Source organism: Cyprinodon tularosa, unplaced genomic scaffold (genome assembly GCF_016077235.1).
Source record: "Cyprinodon tularosa strain WSP-4 unplaced genomic scaffold, ASM1607723v1 ctg69, whole genome shotgun sequence".
NCBI classification, from domain to species: Eukaryota; Metazoa; Chordata; class Actinopteri; order Cyprinodontiformes; family Cyprinodontidae; genus Cyprinodon; species Cyprinodon tularosa.
The window spans coordinates 319,669-341,748 of record NW_024039440.1 but is presented as its reverse complement, the minus strand read 5'-3'; the positions used below and the strand labels follow the sequence as shown (position 1 = coordinate 341,748).

Below are 22,080 nucleotides of genomic sequence, written 5' to 3'. Positions count from 1 at the left end.
CAGGTTCGTACCTTGAAGTGCTTAGATGAGGCTTAGGGAGCGGAACTGTTGGGTCCGGAGATGATTTGGTTCTGCAGAGTCCGTAAGCTGTTTCAGCGTCTTACTTCTAGAGACGAGTTTGACCTTGGCTTGAGTTTCCAGCTCGGTATCCAGAGCTGCTAGGAAATCCAGAGAGTGAGTCTTCAGGTTTGGCTCGGAGGGCAGGCTCGGCAGGTCAAGCTCTTCCAGAGCTTCACAGGAGAAAAACAGGTAACCTGGAAGCAGAGACAAAAAGGGTTAGAACCCAAACAGGACTCAGGAGTAACAAGGTTCTCAGAGGATCTATGGCTTAGGTGCTAACCAACTGATTAAGACACTGCGGCGTCGAGGCAAGGTCTGAAGACAGCTTATGTAGTCTGGTCCTCCAGATGAGATAATCAGAAGCAGGTGCGTCGACAGCTCAGCTGAGAGGAACCAGGGCGGACTCTGCTGGAGAAAGTTGGTATTTCTCCAGCTCCCAACAACTGTGAGATCAATAGTCACTCAGTCAATCAATCAATCAATCAAAATGTTTAGCTTTTAGATACCTAAAACTGTTTGTTATCCATACATACTTTGATGATACATGGTTTTAGTTTGCTGATCTTTTAATACAATAATCTAATATAAAAAACATGCATTGCTTTCTTAAGGACACCTGTTTTATTGGCTTGTTATCACAATTTGTGACTCAGCAAATCAGCAGCGCATCGGTATATAAAGGCACCTGATTATGGTAAAAACCACAATCTTAGGTTTGAACCAAGCAGTTGGTTGAAGAAAGGAGAATGTAAGCGACTTTATTTCATAATTGGTTCCAAAGTGGTTGTTCTATATTTACAGCAATCTCTCCAGACTGCAGATAATACTCTCAGCAAACTGCTCCCTTTAAGGAAACTGTAAAAAAAATTAGCAATAAGCAATCTAAAGCTTTGGTGGAGTGTGCTGATGTGCAGTAGTAGCTTGATAAAGGGCCTTTGCAGAAGTTGACAAAAAAGGGGAGACTTAGTGTGGTATCGAGCTGCTACACTACAGTTTCCTGAACACTATCAGAATTTTTTCACAGCCTCTGTTTGAAGTTTTGTGATACAGGAAAGCCGTCTCATATCTCCAAACAAAATCTCTGCCTCAAGCTGTTAAGATACTAAACAAATGCTCAGAATGTAAAATGTGTATTGCTGTATTTATGCTGTGTTTTTGTTGGTATTCATTAATGAATGTTTACATATATCTATCATATGTTGTTTGCATATCTTACAAAGCAACATGTTGTTTTGTTCACTGATTAAAGACTGTCAACGTGTCTATTTGCATTTTAAATGACATGCTTTGCTTCCTGAGAATGTACCCTCCACAAACTGCGTTGCAGAGACAAAGTTAGCAAAGTTATTCCTTGTACATGCAGCATTTGCATGTGTCTCTGTTGCAGGAATATTTTCTGAAGATTCTCATTTATTGTGCATTGGTTAGTAGGACACATTTTTCATTTGCTTGGTAAAGTTTTAAAGTTACTAATGAGAGAGTTAAGCAAAAATTGTCATGTAACAATGTTGAACTCTTGCTTAAACAACCTCATGTTTTTTTGTTGTAATTTGTTGCTTTAGAGAGTTGCTGCAAGTCATTGGTCATATGGATTCACACACATCAATAATACTGCTTTCCTCTTTTCAATGAATTGTGTCATTTCCGCTGTGGCATTTAATATTTGCCCTTTTGCCATTTTCAAGATAACCTTAAATGTTAATAAAGTTGTTGAACCCTTTGTTTTTTTAAAGGGCAGGGAATTCCAAATAACCACAAAAGTATATTACTTAGAAATTTGAATGATTTTTTTTTTTTGTGCACGTGAATCCGTACATGTTTGTGACTTTAAAAAAATAAGTCCATGTCTGCTGTAGGAAAACAGCAGTAGTCTCTGACCTTGGATAAAAATTAAATCTTTTAAAACTTGCCCGCTAATGTCACAGTTGTTAATTTAAAAACTGACGATAACAGAGTAGGCCAGACTTAACTAAGATTTTAGAACTTCATTAACATTCTCCTGTATTTGCGTGTCCTTTTGAATGTAAAATATGACCAAATTCTTGTGCGGTGGTTTACACTGTTTTAAGTGCACCAGCATCCCAGGGCGTATCTAGGTTTTATATCTAAATCCTCACTTCTTTTGAACACCTGGTATATAATAAAGGTTAATTATGCCATACAGTAAAAATAGAAGGGAAAAATAGAAAAGGTATATCAAACAAATAAATTAAGAGCAATAAATCCAACTTAATATGATATAATGTACTCGTACTCATCATCTTCACTTTCATCCAGGATGGGATCATGGGGCAGCAGTCTCAGCAGAGACTCCCAGACTTCCCTCTCCATCCCGGGCCCCATCCCGGTGGTATTTCCCGGGAACACCTCCCGAGGGAGGCGTCCAGGGGGCATCTGGAAAAATGCCACCTCAGATGACTCCTCTCTATGTGGGTGAGAAGCGGCTCTACTCCGAGCCCCCCCCAAATGGCCGAGCTCCTCGCTCTATCTCTAAGAGAGAGCCCAGCCATCCTGTGGAGAAAGTTCATTTCAGCTTGTATCCAGGATCTTGTTCTGTCGGTCATGTTTCAGATTTCATTACCATATGAGGGTAGGAATGTAGACCCATGGGTAAATCGAGATCTTTGCCTTTTCATTCATCTCTCTCTTCCCCATGACAGGCTGCTGCAGCATCTGGATTATAGCAGCAGTGGAACCGATCCGTCTATCGTTCTCCCACTCATGAACATTACCGCCATGATATAACATTAAATTAGGAATTCAGCCAACAAGTCTCCAAGAAAGTTGTTTCACATCTAAAGACCTTAAAAACCTTAGCTTTGTTGAAGTGTTTTTTGTTAGTTATAAAAAAAAAATTCAGATTTATTCAGAAAATACAGACAGAGTCGGGAGAGTTCTTCATTTCCTTTTTTTTTTTGTCAAAAGAGGGACAAGCAGACAGATCTGTGAATAAACTAAATAGAGCACGTCAAATTAATTACTAATATATGGCCTTATTATTATGTGCTTTACTGTTAAAAAAAGAAATTGCAACATACTCAGTGCAGAAAACAAATAGATTTATTGCCCAATGCTGAATGTTTTTTCACTACAGCACAGATTACTGTGGGCTGTTCTGGTGAAGCTCTGTGACTCACTTCACACTTTGCATTAACGTCTGTCTTTAGTCATTGTCAATATCTGTCACTTTGGGATCTGATTTCACTTCCTTACTTTATGTGCAAATTAGATCCTAATCTGCGTCATAAAGCCAATTACCTGGTGTATATTGTTCAGTGGATGTTTTTTGAACATGGCTGTTTAAAAACCAGACATTTACAAAAATGTTTCTCTCCTTTTTATCAAAGTTTGCCAAAAACAGCAAAAAAAATAAAAAATAAAATAAAATAAATGCATAACACCCAGGGTTGAATAACCTCATTTGCCAAGTACCTCAAAAACATTAAAGCAATAAAAAGATAAAATAAAATACATCACAGCATAGAGATAAGACAGAAAAACCAAAAAGAGTTAGATCAGCCAGTAAGATATAAGTGTTTTAGCTGTTCTTTAACAACATTAATGGAACATAGACACTTGACAGACAGCAGGAAACTGTCTCAGCTCTGTTGCTACAACAGCAAAAACACAGTCGTCACTTCTCTCTAATCTTGAACTGGGTAAATAATGGAAAAACATGAAAAACATGAATAACATAATTCTTGACCCTTGTTAAAGCCTTCAGGGCTAACAAACAATCTAAAAATATGGTTATGGTCATTTAATTCATGTTGACTATGCATTAGAAGTTACAGATGTGTATATATAATTACCATCAAAGGCCTAAAGAGTTCTTTTTTATACAAATGTGGATATAGGGCCCTATTTGGTCCCATTAGGGCCATACTTAAGTAACATGTCCGCTATACTGCTCTGTTGTTCTCCATTGATTGCAAGGACGCTTACTAACCATCCCACCTTCAAGATGTTCAGAAGGCCATACATTAAACAAACCATACTGTCTATACAGCTAATGCGCTGTTGGTAGTTGTCACAGTCTAAAATTTAGCTTGTGAATCAGCACGACTTTGCTTCAGTGATTTATTATTTATTATTTGGCCATGATGATGACAGGAGTCTTGAAGGCTGGTATCATGTAATTGTTCCATTTTTGTATCCACAGAAGGCCATGTTCCATTTTCATCAACAGGATTCTAAATTCCCCATCTGATGGATATTTTCTGGAAATAAAAAAAACAAGTACAGGGGAAAATAGGTAAACTTTGTTGCATGAATAGGATTCCGAGAAGCAAAGAATACAAATTGAAATTTTAGACTGCTTACTTTCATTTGAAGCAAAATCTCTGCACAGAAGTGAATCACAGGGTTTTGTTAAAGGTTAAGTGACTCACTAGATTAATTTCAGTAGTTCTTATATTTTCTTTCATTTTCTCTCGTATTTACATAAAATTTAAAGTATTTAAGGGTTAACTTCAGATTTCCTGTGTGAAAGTTTTATCTCAAGCTAAAATCTCTGAATTTTGTGTTTGAATTTTGCATTAAAAATTTCATGACTATCTTGAATTTAGGAGTTTATTACAGTATGTCCTGATTATGTTTAAACTTTGTATTGATGGAATATGAATCAAAACTGTTGCTTCTGTTAATATTTTGTGTTCTCCTCTGCAAGTTTGGAAAGTATCCGTATGAAAACTTACAGTGGAAAATTCATTATAGCATAACAGGAGGCCTAAAAGGGTATATCTCTTCAATTTATCTAAAGGGCTGGACAAGAGGACCATTACTTTGAGATTCGGTCTACAGTCCAAGGGTAGCTCTAGAAGAGTAGCAGACATCCAGGGCTCAGAAGCAAAACTGTGTTTACAGAATATATTCAGGTAATGCATTCCAGCACTGGTCTGTCAAGTGTAAAAAGTATGAATTGAAAAAAAGATTTAAACCCCTGCTCATACAACCAGGTTAGGGGAGACAGCAGACATGTTAAAAAGTGTCAAAATTATTTTGGTCAACATGCAACAGTGAAGAGTGATTGACAGTGCACACCACTCTGAAACCACTATCTACACAATGAAGCATGTGGCAAATAAATAAATAAGGTCTCAGCTTAATTTAAATGCATGCCACACATTTTAGAATTGAATTTTTGAAAAAGGTTTTGAACCATGTATGAGTTACTTTTGTTTTGAAATAGGGAAAATGAATTTTGTAAGGCATCTTGGTTCTGGCTCTGCTGGAGGTTTCTTCCTGTTAAAATGGAGGTATTTCTCTCCACTGTCGCTACAAGCATGCTTAGTGTGAGTGATTGCCTTGGAGTCAATGAGTCCATGCAATCAACTGGTTTTTCTTAGATCATTAAATCAATTTGACTGTATGATCTGGTGAACTGTAAAGTGCCTTGAGATTACATGTGTTGTGAATTGGCGCTATAGAAATAGACTGAATTGAATCGTATGACTGTAGGTCGATAAATCTGGATGGAATAGATTGAGGCATAATAAGTTTGCAACAAAACATTTCTACATGACAAATTGTGACTGTAACTGTTAAACTCAATAAAAAGGTAATGCAAAAAAAAAAAAAAAGACAAAAAAAAACGTTTTTGAGGTTTGGGTCTGTTTAATGTCAGTTTCCTTCGGTTTCTATTTTATATAGATAAAGCCATGGAAAAACTCATAAAACTATAACTGAGGTATTATTAGTTTATGGTTGTGGTCCAAGTGTTTTATTTCTTTTATTTGTGTTTTTTATTATCTTTGTTTGCTTTTATTTTTATTTTATGATCTAGAGCACTTTTCCATCTGCTGATCTATCTATCTATCTATCTATCTATCTATCTATCTATCTATCTATCTATCTATCTATCTATCTATCTATCTATCTATCTATCTATCTATCTATCTATCTATCTATCTATCTATGGTGCACATATCGAAGAAGTCGTATTCAAAATGGTTAGAACAAAAAGCAAAATTGAATTGAAACCAATCAGCGCTATAAGTTTCTCTTGTCTTACGCATTTGACCTACGTAAACGGTGTATGTAAATTGCGTAGTGTCACGTAGCAACCACGCTAGCATTGAGAAAAGCTCCGTGGCAACGTTGTAGCAGATAGCGCCTATCCATGGACTGAACTATCTAACGCTGCGACCATAGCACAGCGTTACCAAAGGAAAAGGTAAAAGAGGGGCAGTTTGAACATGTAGCTAGTGTGTTAGACTTGTGTCTGCCCACTGCTTCTCTGAACAGTTACTCCCAAAACACCAGCTAGCATTAGCATGTAGGAGGCGATAGCTGTACAATCAGAGCTACTAGTTCGCTGTAACAGCTTACCCCATAACCTCGGTTACACGTCAAAACTTTAACTGCAGTTAAAAAAAACAACAACGTTACTATCTGTTAGTGCTGAAAAATGACTTATATGATAATATATATAATGATATAGAGGCTCTGATGATTTTAACGTATGTACACCATCGGTGCAGTTTGACGTCCTCTAATTTGGTTTTAACTCGAAAAAATGTCGAAGTTAGAGCGATTTAGCAAGTAAATCCGATGCAAGATCCATATTAACGTTTAGTAGCGCGCAGGTTTTCTGAAGACCTGCTGCTGACGAAAATAAAAAAGGGAAAAGCTTGGTTTTGGGATCTAGGATTGAGGGGATGCTAGAGTATTTGTATTTGCTATGCACCTATAAAACAAACAGTAACTATATAGTGAGCTGGTTGCAAATTCTGCCTCTGTTGGTTTTAAGGTGGATATAAAAAACGTTTTTCTTTAGGAAAACTGAACCATTTATACAGTGACAGTAGTTAAGAATGCTTTTTTTTTCTACATTACAAATTAAAATCTCCAATTCCTGCTGTCCTAATGCTTTAAAAGGACTTATGCCACTGTGTTTATTAGAAAATCTTTTATAATGCAGGTTCATTTTGCATTAAAATATTGTATGCCTTCTAGATTGATTTTTACAGCTTTCAACAATCACCTGATGTATATTTCTACTATTTGAGATCCTTACGCTCACAAACATTATTAGGGGGTATTTAAATGAGACAAAACAAAGCAAAAGAAACTCAGAACTGTAGGTCATATATCATATCATTTTGAAGTTTTTCTGATGTTTTGCAGTCCCAATATTATGCATTAATGCGTGATTGTTTAATTCTTTTGCTTTGTCAACAGTAGTTCACAACTTTAAGCTGAAAGATGCCCCCCGGTTCAGATGACGCTCGGAAGAAGTTTGTTCTTACCACAGCTGGAAACTTCTTTGGTCTAAAGCCTTCATCTTCTCTGGCTGACAACCAAGAGCTGAATAACTTCTTGGACGATGGAAATGAATTTATCTTGTCTTTTACCAGGCATGATCATGACCTTCGTCTGTCTAATAAGGTAACCTGAAAAAGTACTGCTTAAAATATCTACAGAAGTAAAGTTTATAACAACAGCGTAGTCACAAATGTTTGTTTATTAAGGACTAAATTAATGAAGTGGTTAGTGGACCTCAATATCTATAATAGTTCTTTCTTGTTACATCCCTAGTCTTTACTGAAATGCCAAGGTGGTTTTGTTTCTTATGTTTTTCAACAGATTGAAGCTGTGGGTGACAGCGGAGAAAAGGTGTTGGTGTTCTTTAAACTGTATCCCACAGTTATTACAGAAGACAACCTAGATAGGAGTCTTTTGGTGTCGTCCATGTTGGAATCTCCCATTAACACCCTCTATCAGTCTGTAAAGCAGGTTTTTGCACCTGTACTGCTTCAGGTTAGCTTCTTTACATTTACAAAACAGTATAACATAAGAATTGCCTAAAAAAATTAAAAAAGTATTGTTAATAACAGTGTTAGGAAAACTAATCTTATATATATTTATAATTTTTTGAACACATTTTGAAACATTTAAGTTTTTGAATAATCCATCATAACTAAAAAAATAGTTTTGTTTGTTTGTTCGTTTGTTTTTAAGTTTTATTCTAGAGTAGAGGACATGTTTTTTAGTTGAATAAGTCCTTATTTTCTTCTAGGATGAGCAGTGGCGCTCCGCTTTCGACCCTAAGCTTGCAAGTCTGCTAAATGAGTTGGAAACGGGCCTTGGATCTGTGGTTCGTCAATCCGGAGCTAAACCTTTTGCCAAGAAGGGCCACACCGAAGATGACATCCTGGGTATGTCCTCCTAGAGCCCTTTTATTAAAACTGTGATTTTTTTGGATCAATGTATACTGAAGCTATCTCATTTGTACTGTAGTTGTATATTTATTTATGCTCCAATTTAAAGTTCTGCTAAAGATACCGAAGACTTCATTTTGCTTTCTTCTAAATAAGCAAAAGAAAAATATCACAACTATTGGACAAATTGTAAACATTTAAGAAGTTATTATTGAGGAAATAATAACTTAATCAGCAAATATTTGCTTCAAATATTTTAAATTAGCAAGTTATTTTTAAGATTGGTACACATGGCAAGAAAACCGTGCCGATTTCTGCATGATCCATCGCTTCTGAGAGCCCTTGATATCGTTAACCTCTCCGGACCAATTGCTGGGGAGATATTCCGGCCATGTGTGGTGTCTTCAGAGTGATCGGATCTGCTTGGTAGATCTGGTTAAACTTGATCTTTTGCAAAAAAAATGAAGTTTTATAAGTGACATAAAAGTCCTAAATTACCCAAAGAAGTTATCAATTCAGTTTAGGAAAGAAAGTAAGTTATTTATAATTGGGTATGCAGATCAAAATAGCCTATTGTTTCAATATTTAATCATTTAAATTCTGATTCTAACTTGATATATATATTTTTTAAACCTGTTGCAGGAATCTTGACTCCCAATGATGAGTTCCAGTTTTGGGCAGATCTCTCTGAATCTGCAGAGAAGAGCAGTGTGAGAGAAAGGGCATCGTATTTCACTGAGCAGTTCAAACTAATACAAAAGGTATGAATGAAAAGCTTTTTTTTTTTCTACTACCAGTTTACAAAAAAAATAAAAATACAAAAACAAGAAATTGAGCATCTGAAATTTACTGTGCTACAATGTGATGTTTTGTTTTATTTACCGGTAACATAGAAAAATATACAATCTCGAGAAGGATTACTTGAGATATATTTATATGTGTGTGTGTGTTTCCACTAGGAGTATGTTGGTCTCGATAGCTTGTCCATGTCAGACGTTGTGGATCTGGTGGAACAGAGCAAAGATGCCCTGGATGACGTTTGGAGGCAGACAGATTTCCAGCCCTATCCAGAAACACGAATGGTTCGGCTCCTAGACGTCATTGGTGCGACACCAGACAAAACTGGCAACTTAAAATATAGAAGACTGTTTTTTTTTTCCAGACAAAAGGGTGTTTCAGTGTGTTGATATTTAGACAATACGACTTTTCTTAGCTGAAACGGACGGTTTTTGAGAACTGAAACTGAGCTTTTTTTCCCTGGAACTGCTGAGTGTTCTTAACATATTGTGCTGATGCAGATTTTTGTTTTTAAATAAATATGTGGTTTCTTAGCATGTATTCAACCCAAAATGTAGTATACTGAAACCTATTTTATTCACATGGTTGTACATGTGAAAGGTGGAGCTTTGGGGCGGTATGTCCAGAAGAAGCTGAGCGGTCTTAAGATTTTTGAGGAGCCATTTGTGCTGATGAGAGAGAACCTCAGGGTTGGGGTTTCGATCTGTGAGCAGTGGGTTGGAGCCTCTGAGCATTTAACCGGACAGGTATAAAAAAAAAAAACGTTAATCACACACTGAATTATTCAAAGATCTGACCCCTTTAGAAAAAATAAATGGAATGAATGACCAAATTATGTTTGAATTTTTGTTTTGATGTTTTCAGGTGTGGAAAAGATATGCTCCACATCCCTGGGAAGGGCAAAAACACTGTCCACAAACCCTTCAATGCCTTGCAAAGCGGCTCAATGAGGTAACATAAACCGGTTTGTTTAGATGGCCTCTGATTGGACTATCTGAACAATATTAGTTGGGTTTGAAGTCTAACTTTTCTTTTTCATTATTTATCATCATTTTAGTTATTTTAATAGTTTATTTATTTTTATTACCCCTATTTCACTGTGATGGACTTTTTCCCACTACTCAAATGTGCTTTTTAAGTAAACTTCTTATTACCTGCCATGCCTTTTGATTCAGAAACACTTCTCTCTTTCTCTTCCATATTCATTTCCCCCTTTTAACTTGCTACCTCACTTCTCCACCTTTCTTTCTTCTTTTTATCTTTCACTTGAAATAATCCCAAAGCATTTTCTAAGAACCTTTTCTTTATATAAATATCAAGTGGAGCATTATAGCAAAAGCCTAAAGCTCGGCTTGTGAAAGCAAATCTGTTTGGCTTCTCCTCGGTACTTAGACAACCATAGTGAGTGCTACTCTAGAGGACAAATCGAAAGAAAAAAAGGAGACTCTCAAGGCTAAAGCAGAAAATATGAGGAGACACTTTTACATTACTTGACATATTTGTGCTTTTTTCCTAAACAAAAATGAGGAAGAAACTATGAGCCATGATTATACAGTTCTAGAAGTTTTAGTTTTGTCACAAGAATTTTCCTCTGATTGGTCTGAGAGGGTTAAAACCTGGAAATGATTTTAGAGACCAAAAGAGGTTTAAAATATCTGATCAAATGAACTTTGTTATTATTAGTTTTTTGTATATTAAAAAATGTACAACAAAGCAAAGTAGGGTTTCTCTAAAGATCACACAGATTTGTTTGCAAAGCCATTGAATAAATAACATTTAAATAAATAAAACATCTCAGCAGAGTAACTTAAACTGCATAGTCTCAACAGTTAGCATCAGTCTTGTGATTCTGCTTTTATTGTTGAGGTACCAGTTGCCTAATAGTGGAAGTTGCAGCATAGCCATTTGATAACATGTAACCTGTTCACTCAGTCCAGTCAGACATGACCTCAATACTGAATATTTATAGTCACGAAATTACAAGAAATGACTACATTTCTTTTTTACTTAGAAGCGATTGTCCATTTTCTGGGCTTCGTCATATAGATTAAGCAACTCTGCAGTTATGAATTACATTTTTATTCAGTGATGATAGAACTATCGGTCAAGGATCATTTCCAAGGATCATTTATACTCATTTACTGAAGTTAAGAACATTTGTTGAATCTGTTGTGGAGCATTTTTAAAAGCCTGTGGTAGGAGAAAAAGTATGAGAAATTAAAGACATGAATACGAAACTGTTGTATGAGGCCCATTGCCTCCAGATTTTCTCAGTATTTTATACTGATGCCTCTTTTTGCCAGGACATTCTAAGGAACCTAATCTAACTTCACAGTCAAGATTTGTTTCTATTGTGGATATTATTGATGAATATTTAATGAAAATAATTCATTCTGGTGCTTTTTTTCTCCCTCTGCCAGGTGGTGACTCTCCGCATGGTTCATGAGAAACTTCTGTGTTTGCTACCAGGAGGAAAGCAGCAGGTTTTGACTGCAGATCGGGTGTTTGAGCCTTTTTCTGGACTCAATCCTGTACATTACAACCCCTATACTGAGGTTAGCTATAGAATATGTGTTTATACTTGGTATTTAGTTACCGGTATTCATCTTTTACCCTATTTAGCCATACTGATAGGTTCTATAAAGTAATCTTTGGATATATTTCTGTCTTAATTGGCATGGCTACTGGTTACCTACTGTAATTTTCGGACTATAAGCCGTGACTTTTTCCCCATTTTTCTACCTTGCGGCTTATATAACAATGCAGCTTATCTATGGACTTTTACAGCTAACGGCCACTGGGGTAATACCTAAATCTATGGATTTTACCACCCACCATGTTGACATCACATTTGCTTCAACACACAAGTACGGTAGCCACACGCGCGGGAATGCGGAGGTCCTCCGGAAGCAGACTTCTACCGCGAGTGGTACGAGACAGAACGACAGCGAGAAAGACAGACATTGCGAGTTCAACACAGTTTGTGTTAAATATAAAAATGGTCCGGTGCGGCTTTTATATGTACAAATCATGCAATTTAGCTTCTGCGGCTTATATTCAGGTGCGGCTAATAGTCCGAAAATTACAGTAATCCTTTCATAGCTAAGGCCAAATTCCAAAAATTATGTAAAAGTCTCTAAAATGAAATAAATACATTTTCTTAAGATCTAAATATTAAATATAAATAACAGGCGTTTTTTGTTATCATTTATAATTTACAGAAACATAATTTCCAGAGGAAAATGAAATGTATACAAAATAATAATAAACTTTGTCACTATGTTGAAGGCTTGTAGTAACCCGTAACCTGGACTGTTATCTCCGATGATGTCATATGGTAATAGTAAGGCCTTCATTCATAACCTAAAACAAGGTGAGGTGTCAAGATAAAGCTCTCCAAATAGGGGAGGCCCCTCTTCTTTACTATACTTTCACTAAATACATTTTTAAATCAATACTGTGCAATAAATTGGTTGATAATTATAAGTTAATTAATTATCAATGATGCATAAAATACCCCCACCCCAAATTACCAAAAACATGGGTTTCTGACAAACATTTTTCTGACTATTATAGGCTTTTCAATAAAGCTGTCCTTTAATTCACATTCCCTAATACCCATCCTCATGAGACATCCTCACTGACCATTTATTTGCCAATTTAACTTCCTGTCTCTGGTGTAAAAGCTCATATCCTGTCACACAGCCAGCTGACTGCTTTCCATTTTGCAGATGACTTGTTTGAGTGATACCATTAGTTTCACTTAGGAGAAGCTGGGGTTTCAAAACCATGGGTTTTGTTTTGTTTCTTGAATTGTTTGACAAAATAAAAAGACAGTGTCTATCACCACAATCATCAGAGCCTCAAAGAGTAAGCAAAAAGATCATCCCTCCTGATGTCACTGCTATTGATTTAAAAACAGGAAAACTTGTGGCTAACCTATTCATAATATGTGTATTTATTTTAACAGCATCTTTCAATCATGGTTTCAAAATAAAACAACATGAACATGAACCCTCTGATTAGAGATCAGTTAATCATTTCATTTAATAAACTAGAGATCCCAGGCCATGTGAACTTTGGGATCATCTTGCTGTAATTGCATAATCAAAAGTAAATTTCCCTTAGGGGATTTCCTTAAGGTAGGACTTTCTGTTACAGTCTGTTTGCTTGCTTTCCCGACGGATTCAGTCCTTTTTAATACCACCGAATGTATTACTCCTCATTCACAACTTCTTATAGGCTTCATCAGATTCTACTGATCAACATATTTCTCAGGTCAAACAGTGATTGGTCGATAATGTCTCCATTATCCGTGTGGCTGTGTCCCATACAGCTGCTGCTGTCTTTGCTCTGCACTGTCTCACACTCATTCTGAAATAACAAATTACTGTTAACACTTCAGAGGGGTTTTATGTTTATGACCCCCATGCCGAGGGGGATTAGGAGGGTCAAGCTTTACCCTGCTTTCAGTCTGGACTAGTGTTGAAACTAACGATTGTTTTGCAAATCGGTTAATCCGTCGATATTTTTTCGATTAGTCGATTAATAATCGGATAGCAAAAGGTTCTTTAAAGAAGATTTTGTATGAGATTAAACCAGGTGAAACAAACTACACTACACTCACTACAGCGATTAAACGATTACTAAATTAGTTGACGATTATTTCAACAAATTGATTAATCCGATTGATTGTTTCAGCCCTAATCTGGAACTTTCAATTGATCACCATCCATAATAAAATCATCAAGGAATCAAAAAGATGCTCTGAAGTGGCTAATTGTTCAATGCTTTGATTGACTTAATGCTATGATTGGCTAACTCTCATGGACTTCATTAATTAAAGCTGCTTAAGATTCTGAATATTTCAATCCCTATGTTGTGCTTGTTTTTTTTTTTTAATTTGTAGCCCCTTTGGAGAGCAGCAGTGGTTCAGTTCGAGCGAGTAATAGCTCCATCAGAGCAGGAGGTTGCTGGCAGGCTAAAGAGCTATATTGCTGATGTGCAGGACAACCCACAACAGGTATTAAAAAAAAGACTTTATCACAGAATTTTACACATTAAGGAGAAATGACGGGACTCACGCTGTATGTTTGTTTAATATATAGCTGCTGCAGGTTTTTCAGAAACATAAGGAGTTAATCAGACGCCCAACAATCAGCAAAGAGCTCCAGTCGGAAAGAGAGAAGCTACTGGCTAAGCTTCTTGACTACATCAAGGGTATTTATTTTTTCTGCTAAGCTCTCTTACCGCCCAATTACGGCTTTATAATGCTTTTACAGGGTAGAAAAGATAAAAAATGTATTTATAAATAAATGTAATTAACTTTTGGCAAAACTTAGCCAAACTAAGGAGAAAAAATAATGACTATAAACTTGTTAAAAACTGAATATAACTGTTTTGTTTAGAAGTAAAATAAGAAAAAAGTCCAGTATGAAAAGGAGATATTGATAATTTTACACTCTGTCAGAAATGCTGTTATTTTATGTAAATATGTCTCAGTGTTCCTCTGCATAAGAGGAAACACCATTTTTTAAACCCATTGAACATACTATATTATATATCATTCCTGCCTGCTTTGATCAAAAAATATTTGTGCAAAAACTGGGCAATGAGTTCAGACAGTTTTTACAGCGGATCCTGTTTTTTACAGGCTCTTTACTGTAATACCCTTAGAAATCCAATTAATCAAAGCATCTGACTCATAATGCAAACATTAGCTGAAAGCAAGTCCTTAAAGTGGATAATGCAGAGTGTACTTTCTAGTGAATATTGTTTTTCCTTACTGACTTTTTATTCTTTTTAATCTTTTAAGGCTTGAAGAATGACTTTGAGAGTCGATGCCACGGTGGCCCCGGAGACAAAAATGGGCCCCTTACTGGAAGGAATCTTCCTGAGGTTGTCAATAAAATTGTCTGGGTGCGACATCTCGTACACAAGGTAAATAAAGGTTTGCCTCTGCATTTTAGATGGGTTCATTAACAATCCAGTATTATGGCAATTAAAAACACAATTTCATTGGCTAAAATGACATGAAGAGCTTTTCAGTTTTTTCAACTTTTGCAATCAAATAATCCATGTGGGTAAAGAGTCTCTTTTCTTTTAATCTTTTTGCTCTCTTGCACCAGGTGGAAGACTCTGTCCGCATTGCAGAGGCTCTGCTTTCAGACCTATCTAGTTTCAAGGGCTTCCTACGTTTCTGCGATGATCTACTAGAAATTTTGAGGGCGTATGAACAGGAGCAATTTGAAGACTGGTCCAGGGATATACTATCTGGATTGGCTGATCCCAGATCAGGGATAAGGTGAGAAAAATTGGTACCTGCACAATAAGTGCCATTTTTTTAAAATAAGCATTTAAAATATTTATGTGGGGTTTAAAAATAAATGAACTTCATCTATTTTATTTTACCATTAAAAGACTGCTGTTTTGCAGCATAAATTTCCTTTTATTTTATTTACTTACTTTCCCATTTGTAATGGTGAAGTTTATTTTTTTTTTAAGTTTTTATATCGCTAAAACCACACAAGTCTTAATAAGCGTGACTTATACTCTGTGGAAGACATTAGAAGCCATGTTTTGTGTTTCTTATTTTGGATAAGATTTGGCGTGTTCAGTTTTAAAGAGGTACTGTTTGCTGTTGTCTCTTAATTGCTTCCCTCTCTCTTTGCAGTCTTCAGGCCAGTAACCGGGTCATGGAGCTGGACCATGTAGATGGCAGGCTGAAGATCCAGTACTCAGACAGATTGGTTAGTCTGCTCAAGGAGGCCAGGCAGCTTTCAGCTCTGGGTTTTCCCATCCCAGCCAAGATACAGCAGGCGGCTAACACAGCCGACAAGTTTCACAGGCAGGCCATTGTTCTGAAACAGGTGAGACAACGGGTTAAGGTCCACAATCTCTGTTTATTTACAAATGTATGCAGTTTGTTTCTTTGAACTGAAACAAAGTATCGGTGTGTTTTAGGTGGCCCATTTCTACAACACAATCGACCAACAAATGATTCCTTCTCAGAGGCCCATGATGCTCAGTCTTGCATTGGCCTTTGAGCAGGTCATTAAGGTAATGAGGACAAAAATGGAAGGAAATGACCTGTATTCTTCTTCAGGTCCTGAAGATTACTTCTCAATGCATGTTCAAAACAGTAGTTTTTAATGTGTAATGTTAATCTTTAATGCTTTTTACAACTTATACTTTGAAGAAGGGAGCAGTTACACAACTTTAAACTTTATCCTATGATCTTGTGCCTTTAGATTTTAATGGATCTGTTTTTTTTTGTAAGAACCACCGTTCCCAGTCAAAAGAATCTGATAGCAAACTCCAGATCACCTGGGATAACCCAAAAGAGTTGGAGGTTTACATTGGGAAGTTGCAGTCTGCTGCAGAGAAGCTTTCCACCGAGAACAGAAAGTTGCGAAGATGGCACACTGATTTCATCGATAAGGTGGTAGCACAGAGGAGGACTCACAGTACTTTGAATTATTGCCAAAAGCACCTGTCTTTGGAACCCGTTATTTCCCTGCTTAGTTAGATACTATTAACTTGTTTCTGTCCGCTCTTCTGGGTCTATTTCTCAGGTGGTGACGCTCATGAATGTGGATTTACTAAGACACCAGCAGCGATGGAAAGATGGCCTCCAGGAACTCCGCACTGGCTTCGCCACTCTGGAGGCTCAGGTATTTATAACGTCACAACCATTTTTACCACAGTTTCTACTAAAATCGCTTTTATTTACCTGTATGTGAACTAACATTTAAACTAAAAATTAAAGGTACATATTTAAGTCTAATGAAACAGTTAAAAAAGATTTCTAAATTTCATCATATCAAACTTTTAGATGCATCTGGTCTCCAACACATTTAAATTAAATGAATGGCTCAGTGCCAGGCCTCTGCAGTGCTGAAGGACACAGCAGTGCTTAGAAAATTCAGCGATTTAATTGTGGCATAGCATGAATGCAGCTGCAGTTTAAATGATAGTCAGGCCATAATGCTCGGACCATTTTATCATATAATAACAGCTGCTGATGATGAACTGTATAGGATGGTAAATAAACTTTTATCATGTTATAGAATTGGTGGAAACAAACAAACCTGTGTTTGTGTCTCTCTTTGTGTGTCTAGGGCATCAGGTGTGATGACATGCAGGCTTGGCGTCAGCACTGGAACCATCAGCTCTACAAGGCTCTGGAACACCAGTATCAGACTGGGCTAGAAGCTCTGAATAAGAACTTGCCTGAGATACAAATTGATCTGATTTTCAAGTCAGTTTACTTTAAGCTTTGCCACTTTCAGTCTCACCCCACCGTGTTCTTTTCTTTCCCTGTGAGATCTTATACCCCTCTATCACTCAATCACTCATATGACTTGTTACTTGTCCTCCCACCTGAATTCAAACTCATTAATTTCACCATTCTTCATTTATGTCTTACCTTTCTCTTTAATAAATATTTTTTTTTTTGTAAATTATGCTGCTGTATATAATAACCTGTGATTTCTTATATATGATTCTCAACAGGCAGGGCCGTTTACAGTTTCGGCCGCCGTTCGAGGAGGTGCGAGCTCGATACTTCAGAGAGATGAAACGTTTCATCTCCATCCCAAATCAGTTTAAAGGAGTCAGCATCCCGGGGGAAGAGCTTATCTTCAACATAATGATCGACAGAAATGCCTCTGGCTTCCTTACCATTTTCAGCAAAGCTGAGGACCTCTTTAGCCGCCTGCAGGCTATGCAAGATAAGTTCAAGGTGCTTTACTACAGCAGAATTTTGACTCTATTAAAATAAAAGAAAGCTGTTGTAAAAATGGCTTGAATACAAGTGTTAGGGCATCTGCTTACTCAGATTTAAAAGTAGAAGTTTGTCTAATTTTTTTCCCCCCCTTCTCTAAGTAAGAAGTTGAAAAGTGCTATAACTAATTTGTTTTCTTTGAAAGAATTAAACTTTGATCACTCATGCTTCTCCATTTATACATTGAAGTCCTGTTGTTTTTACTGTCAGCATTTTCCCCCAGGCGTCCCCCATGGGGACAGGGTTACTCTCTTGTCACTTCTGTCAGTAGCTATGCATATCTAAATCATGGGGGGAATCCCTTTGCCGACCTCATACTTCTCTATTATCCCCCTTTAGTTCAGTTTTTGTTTCGTCATTTTTGGTTCATGGTAGAGTGTTCGCTTTCTGTCACCTTTAACACGAACCCATTTAAAAATAGGAAATATGCTCTGTAGCCACTGACATTTATCTACGTTTCTCTAGGAGTGGGTGGTGCTTGGCCAGGTTGATTTAGAGAAGTTGGTGGGGAAGCATCTCACTTCTGTGCAAGACTGGGAGAGAAATTTCAAGGCCCTCAAAACCAGAGGGAAAGAGTCAGAACGCCTCCCTAGGTACATATGAGAACAACCGATTTAATCAACCTATAAATCAGACCAAATAATATTAAATGGAAAAAGAATCACATTAAAAGTGGGAGTGGAGTTAGTATCTAAAAAGAAAGTTAGCATAATATTAACCAGGTCTCCCCTGTCTTTGACAGTCAAGAGAAGGTAGACTGTATTACAGTCAATTGTGAGCCTGTAAAAACGACCATCGACGACCTGATCCAGAGATTGTTTGACATGCTGCTCTTATCACTAAAGAAATCAATACAAGGTACCCTTACACACATTTGCCCTTCAGTCATTTCAGTTGCATATATTTGCATATATCTACCGTACTAATTTTCTTTTCTTTCTCTGTTCATGAAATGGGATAGTCCCCTGAACAATCAGATTTTTTTTCACCTGTATCTCTTTTCTTCCTTAATTTCAGGCCACACACAGTCCATAGAAAGCTTCATTTCAGAATCTATGGAAGTGCTTGCAACGCGACCAGAAAGCATGGAGGAGATTGCTGCTGCTACTGGCAAATACAGCCAGATTGTCGCTCGTAAACCTGAAGTAAGATTTGACGTCACCCAAACCTTACTTAACCTGAAAAATCATTTTAAAAGTCCTTTTTTTTTATATAAAGCTTTTTAAAGCCATTCAGGGTCTACTAAAGGCAAATATATGTGTTTTCACAAGACAGGGATGGGCTGCTGCTCAGACAGCTTTCTCATGGGATTACTCAGAGATGCTTACTTTGAGTGTATTATCAGTTTGTGCACATTTTTGATTGAGGAATGACCTGAAAATAAAGTTAAAAGTTCATAAAGGTTGATTTGCCTGATATGATCCTTAAATAACATGGAAATGTATGCACCCTAAGTTAGTTGTATAGTGGATATTAGGATTCGTAAACGTTTCGCAAAATTAGACAGTGATTGTTTTTTTATTTTTGTTATGATATATCAGACTTGCAATGTAATGTAAAATATCTCAAGCGTCTGAAATCCCATCTATAAAAACGTTGTATTTGGTGTTTGTACCTAGATCTTGCCTGAGTTCCAGTTTGCTGAGGAGAAAAACCGTCTTCTCCGTACTGTGGCTGGTTCAGGTCTGGACTCATTATCCTCTCTGAGGGCCAAGTGGGATAAACTAGAACTCGTCATGGAGAGCCATCAGCTCATGATAAAAGATCAGGTGACATCAGCTACACTGTGTTACAATTTATTTTCTGACACCTACAATACCCTACTGAAATATTGACATCCTTTGAAGTTTTATATATATATATATACATATATATATTGCTCAATAAAAGGTAACACTTACATAACATATTCTAGATCTAAATGAATGAAACGTTCTCATTGAATATTATATATAATACTATATATAAGCTGAATGTGCTGACAACAAAACTCAAACAAATCCTCAAATGTATTACCAATTGAGGCATTGATTTGGAGTCTCACACAAAATTAAAATTAAAAAAAAAACTAGACGCTGATCCAACTTTGATGCACTGTCCTTAAAATGGGTCAAAACAAGGCTTAGTATTGTGTGTGGCCTCCATGTGCCTGTATTACCTTGCTACAACGCCTGGGCATGCTACTGATAAGGTGGTGACTAGTCTCCTGAGGGATCTCCTCCTAGACCTGGACTAAAGCATCCACCAATTCCTGGACAGTCTGTGGTAAAACGTGATGTTGGTGGATGGATAGTGATATGATGTCCCAGATGTACTCACTCGGATTCAGGTCTGGGGAACAGGTGGGCCAGTCCATAGCTTTAATGCCTCCATCTTGCAGGAACTGTGACACTCCAGAGTTCTAGTATTGTCCTGCATTAGGAGGAATCTAGGGCCAACCACTTGAGCACATGGTCTTGTTAGAGGTCTGAGGATCTCGGTACCTAATGACAGTCATGCTACCTCTAGTGAGCACATGGAGCACTGTGCGGCCCAAAGAAATGTCACCCCACTCCATTAGGGAGCAACTGCCAAACCAGTCATGCTAAAGGATGTTGCAGACAACAGATAGCTCTCCACTGTGTACCGGCTCTTTCATGTCTGTCAAGTGCTCAGTGTGAACCTGCTTTCATCTCTGAAGAGCAAAGGGCAGATTGGCAAATTTGTCAATCCTGATGTTGTCTGAATTCCAAGCATCCTCCATGGTGTGTGGCTGTGAGCACAACCCCATCTCTGGACATCAGGCCCTCCTACCATCCTCATGGATTTGGTTTCTGACCTTTTACGCAGACACATGCACATTTGTTGCCTACTGGAGGTCATTCTGCAGGGCCCTGACAGTGCTCCTCCTGTTCCGCCTTGCAGAAAGGCAGAGGTAGTGGTCCTGATGCTGGGTTGTTGCTCTCCAAAGGCCTCCTCCACGGCAAACCTTGCTACAGCTCACATTGATGTGGCATCCTGGAGGAGCTGCACTACCTGAGCCACTTGTGTGGGCTCAGGTAGTGCAGCTGCAGAACCACTCCTTTATGGAGTGTGTCATGCTAATGGCATTAATTTCCACCTATTGTCTATTCTATTTGCACAACAGCATGTTAATATGATTGCCAATCAGTGATGCTTCCTGAGTGGACAGTTTGATTCAACAGAGGTTTGATTTAATTGAAGTATTATTGTTTTGTTTACGTGTTCCCTTTTCTTTAGCAGTCTATATATAGACTGTATATGTGTATAGAAACTAAATCCTCAAATTTAACAAATATTACTTTATGTTGATTTATTCAAGTAAAATCTTATTAGAGGTCCTAGTTGATGGGAATAATAGTTCCAGTCATTTTGTGTTCTAACAGGCTGTGTTTCTGCTCCTTTTGTATACATGCTTACGTGTTTCTTAGGTGGAGGTGATGCGAAATCATGCATCTGCTCGTATTAGTGCCTACATGGCAGATTTGGAGCGCTTCAAAGCCCGCTGGGACCAACTAAAGCCTAAAGATGAGATGCTTGAAACTGGTGATCATCCTGCCTTGCTTGCCTGCCTTCAGACCATCAGAGACAAACAGCAGGAGTTCCAGGAGATGGAGCTTATACGCAACAAACTGCTGTAAGTTTATTGGAGTCTGCTGAATTTATACTCTTCTCATTTCAGTATGGCTCAAGTGAATTTTAATACAATGTTATTTTACGAATCCCTCCATTTTTGCAGTGAAGACTGTACACATTTTAATTTGGAGCCTCCAGATTTCTCTCTGGCAGAAGAGACAAAAAGAGACATGGATGAGCACAGTCAGATGTGGGGTCTGTATGAGGAGTGGCACCAAGGCTTCACAGAAAAGGCCCAGGAGGATTGGATCACATTCAGGTTTGGCTGCTAAAGTGGATCCTAAAGATGCTATGGTCCTTAATGTATTGAATTTATTCCTCATGGATTTGTTTTCTGTGAAATACAGGAGTAAAACTTATGTGTTTGAGGAGTTTCTCTTTGCATGGCGAGACCGGTTGAGAAAACTAAAGAAACCAACAGTCATGTCTGTTAAACTTCAGGGAGAAGTGGACAAATACAAGGTATGTTGGGAAGAAATATCATCGTACCATGTTTGTTCTTTTAAATTCTTCTTCTTAATCAAATGCATTTTTTTGCTCTAAGAAGTTTAGAGTTGTGCAGTAGGTTGTATTGTGTTGTTAGGATTTATTTAATGGAACAACATGGTTAAGTTTTGAGCATCTTTTATGTTGAAGTAC

The 22,080-nt window shown here is 37.4% G+C and overlaps 1 protein-coding gene across 1 annotated transcript in view; it reads left to right on the top strand.

Annotated features, from left to right (window-relative positions):
* The first annotated feature begins 7,266 nt into the window (after nucleotides 1-7,266).
* The window catches only part of LOC119771803 (cytoplasmic dynein 2 heavy chain 1), a 142,089-nt gene continuing 127,275 nt past the window's right edge, over nucleotides 7,267-22,080 (top strand). Inside the window, exons 1-25 of the mRNA XM_038267964.1 lie at nucleotides 7,267-7,449; nucleotides 7,648-7,821; nucleotides 8,081-8,219; nucleotides 8,865-8,983; nucleotides 9,182-9,326; nucleotides 9,621-9,766; nucleotides 9,885-9,971; nucleotides 11,441-11,575; nucleotides 13,930-14,043; nucleotides 14,129-14,240; nucleotides 14,836-14,960; nucleotides 15,149-15,324; nucleotides 15,694-15,889; nucleotides 15,984-16,079; nucleotides 16,300-16,461; nucleotides 16,595-16,693; nucleotides 17,141-17,280; nucleotides 17,535-17,763; nucleotides 18,271-18,398; nucleotides 18,548-18,663; nucleotides 18,823-18,950; nucleotides 19,425-19,574; nucleotides 21,237-21,442; nucleotides 21,545-21,700; nucleotides 21,789-21,903. Coding sequence (XP_038123892.1) covers nucleotides 7,267-7,449; nucleotides 7,648-7,821; nucleotides 8,081-8,219; nucleotides 8,865-8,983; nucleotides 9,182-9,326; nucleotides 9,621-9,766; nucleotides 9,885-9,971; nucleotides 11,441-11,575; nucleotides 13,930-14,043; nucleotides 14,129-14,240; nucleotides 14,836-14,960; nucleotides 15,149-15,324; nucleotides 15,694-15,889; nucleotides 15,984-16,079; nucleotides 16,300-16,461; nucleotides 16,595-16,693; nucleotides 17,141-17,280; nucleotides 17,535-17,763; nucleotides 18,271-18,398; nucleotides 18,548-18,663; nucleotides 18,823-18,950; nucleotides 19,425-19,574; nucleotides 21,237-21,442; nucleotides 21,545-21,700; nucleotides 21,789-21,903 — 3,576 coding nt within the window. The remainder of the gene's footprint in view (nucleotides 7,450-7,647; nucleotides 7,822-8,080; nucleotides 8,220-8,864; nucleotides 8,984-9,181; nucleotides 9,327-9,620; nucleotides 9,767-9,884; nucleotides 9,972-11,440; nucleotides 11,576-13,929; nucleotides 14,044-14,128; nucleotides 14,241-14,835; nucleotides 14,961-15,148; nucleotides 15,325-15,693; nucleotides 15,890-15,983; nucleotides 16,080-16,299; nucleotides 16,462-16,594; nucleotides 16,694-17,140; nucleotides 17,281-17,534; nucleotides 17,764-18,270; nucleotides 18,399-18,547; nucleotides 18,664-18,822; nucleotides 18,951-19,424; nucleotides 19,575-21,236; nucleotides 21,443-21,544; nucleotides 21,701-21,788; nucleotides 21,904-22,080) is intronic.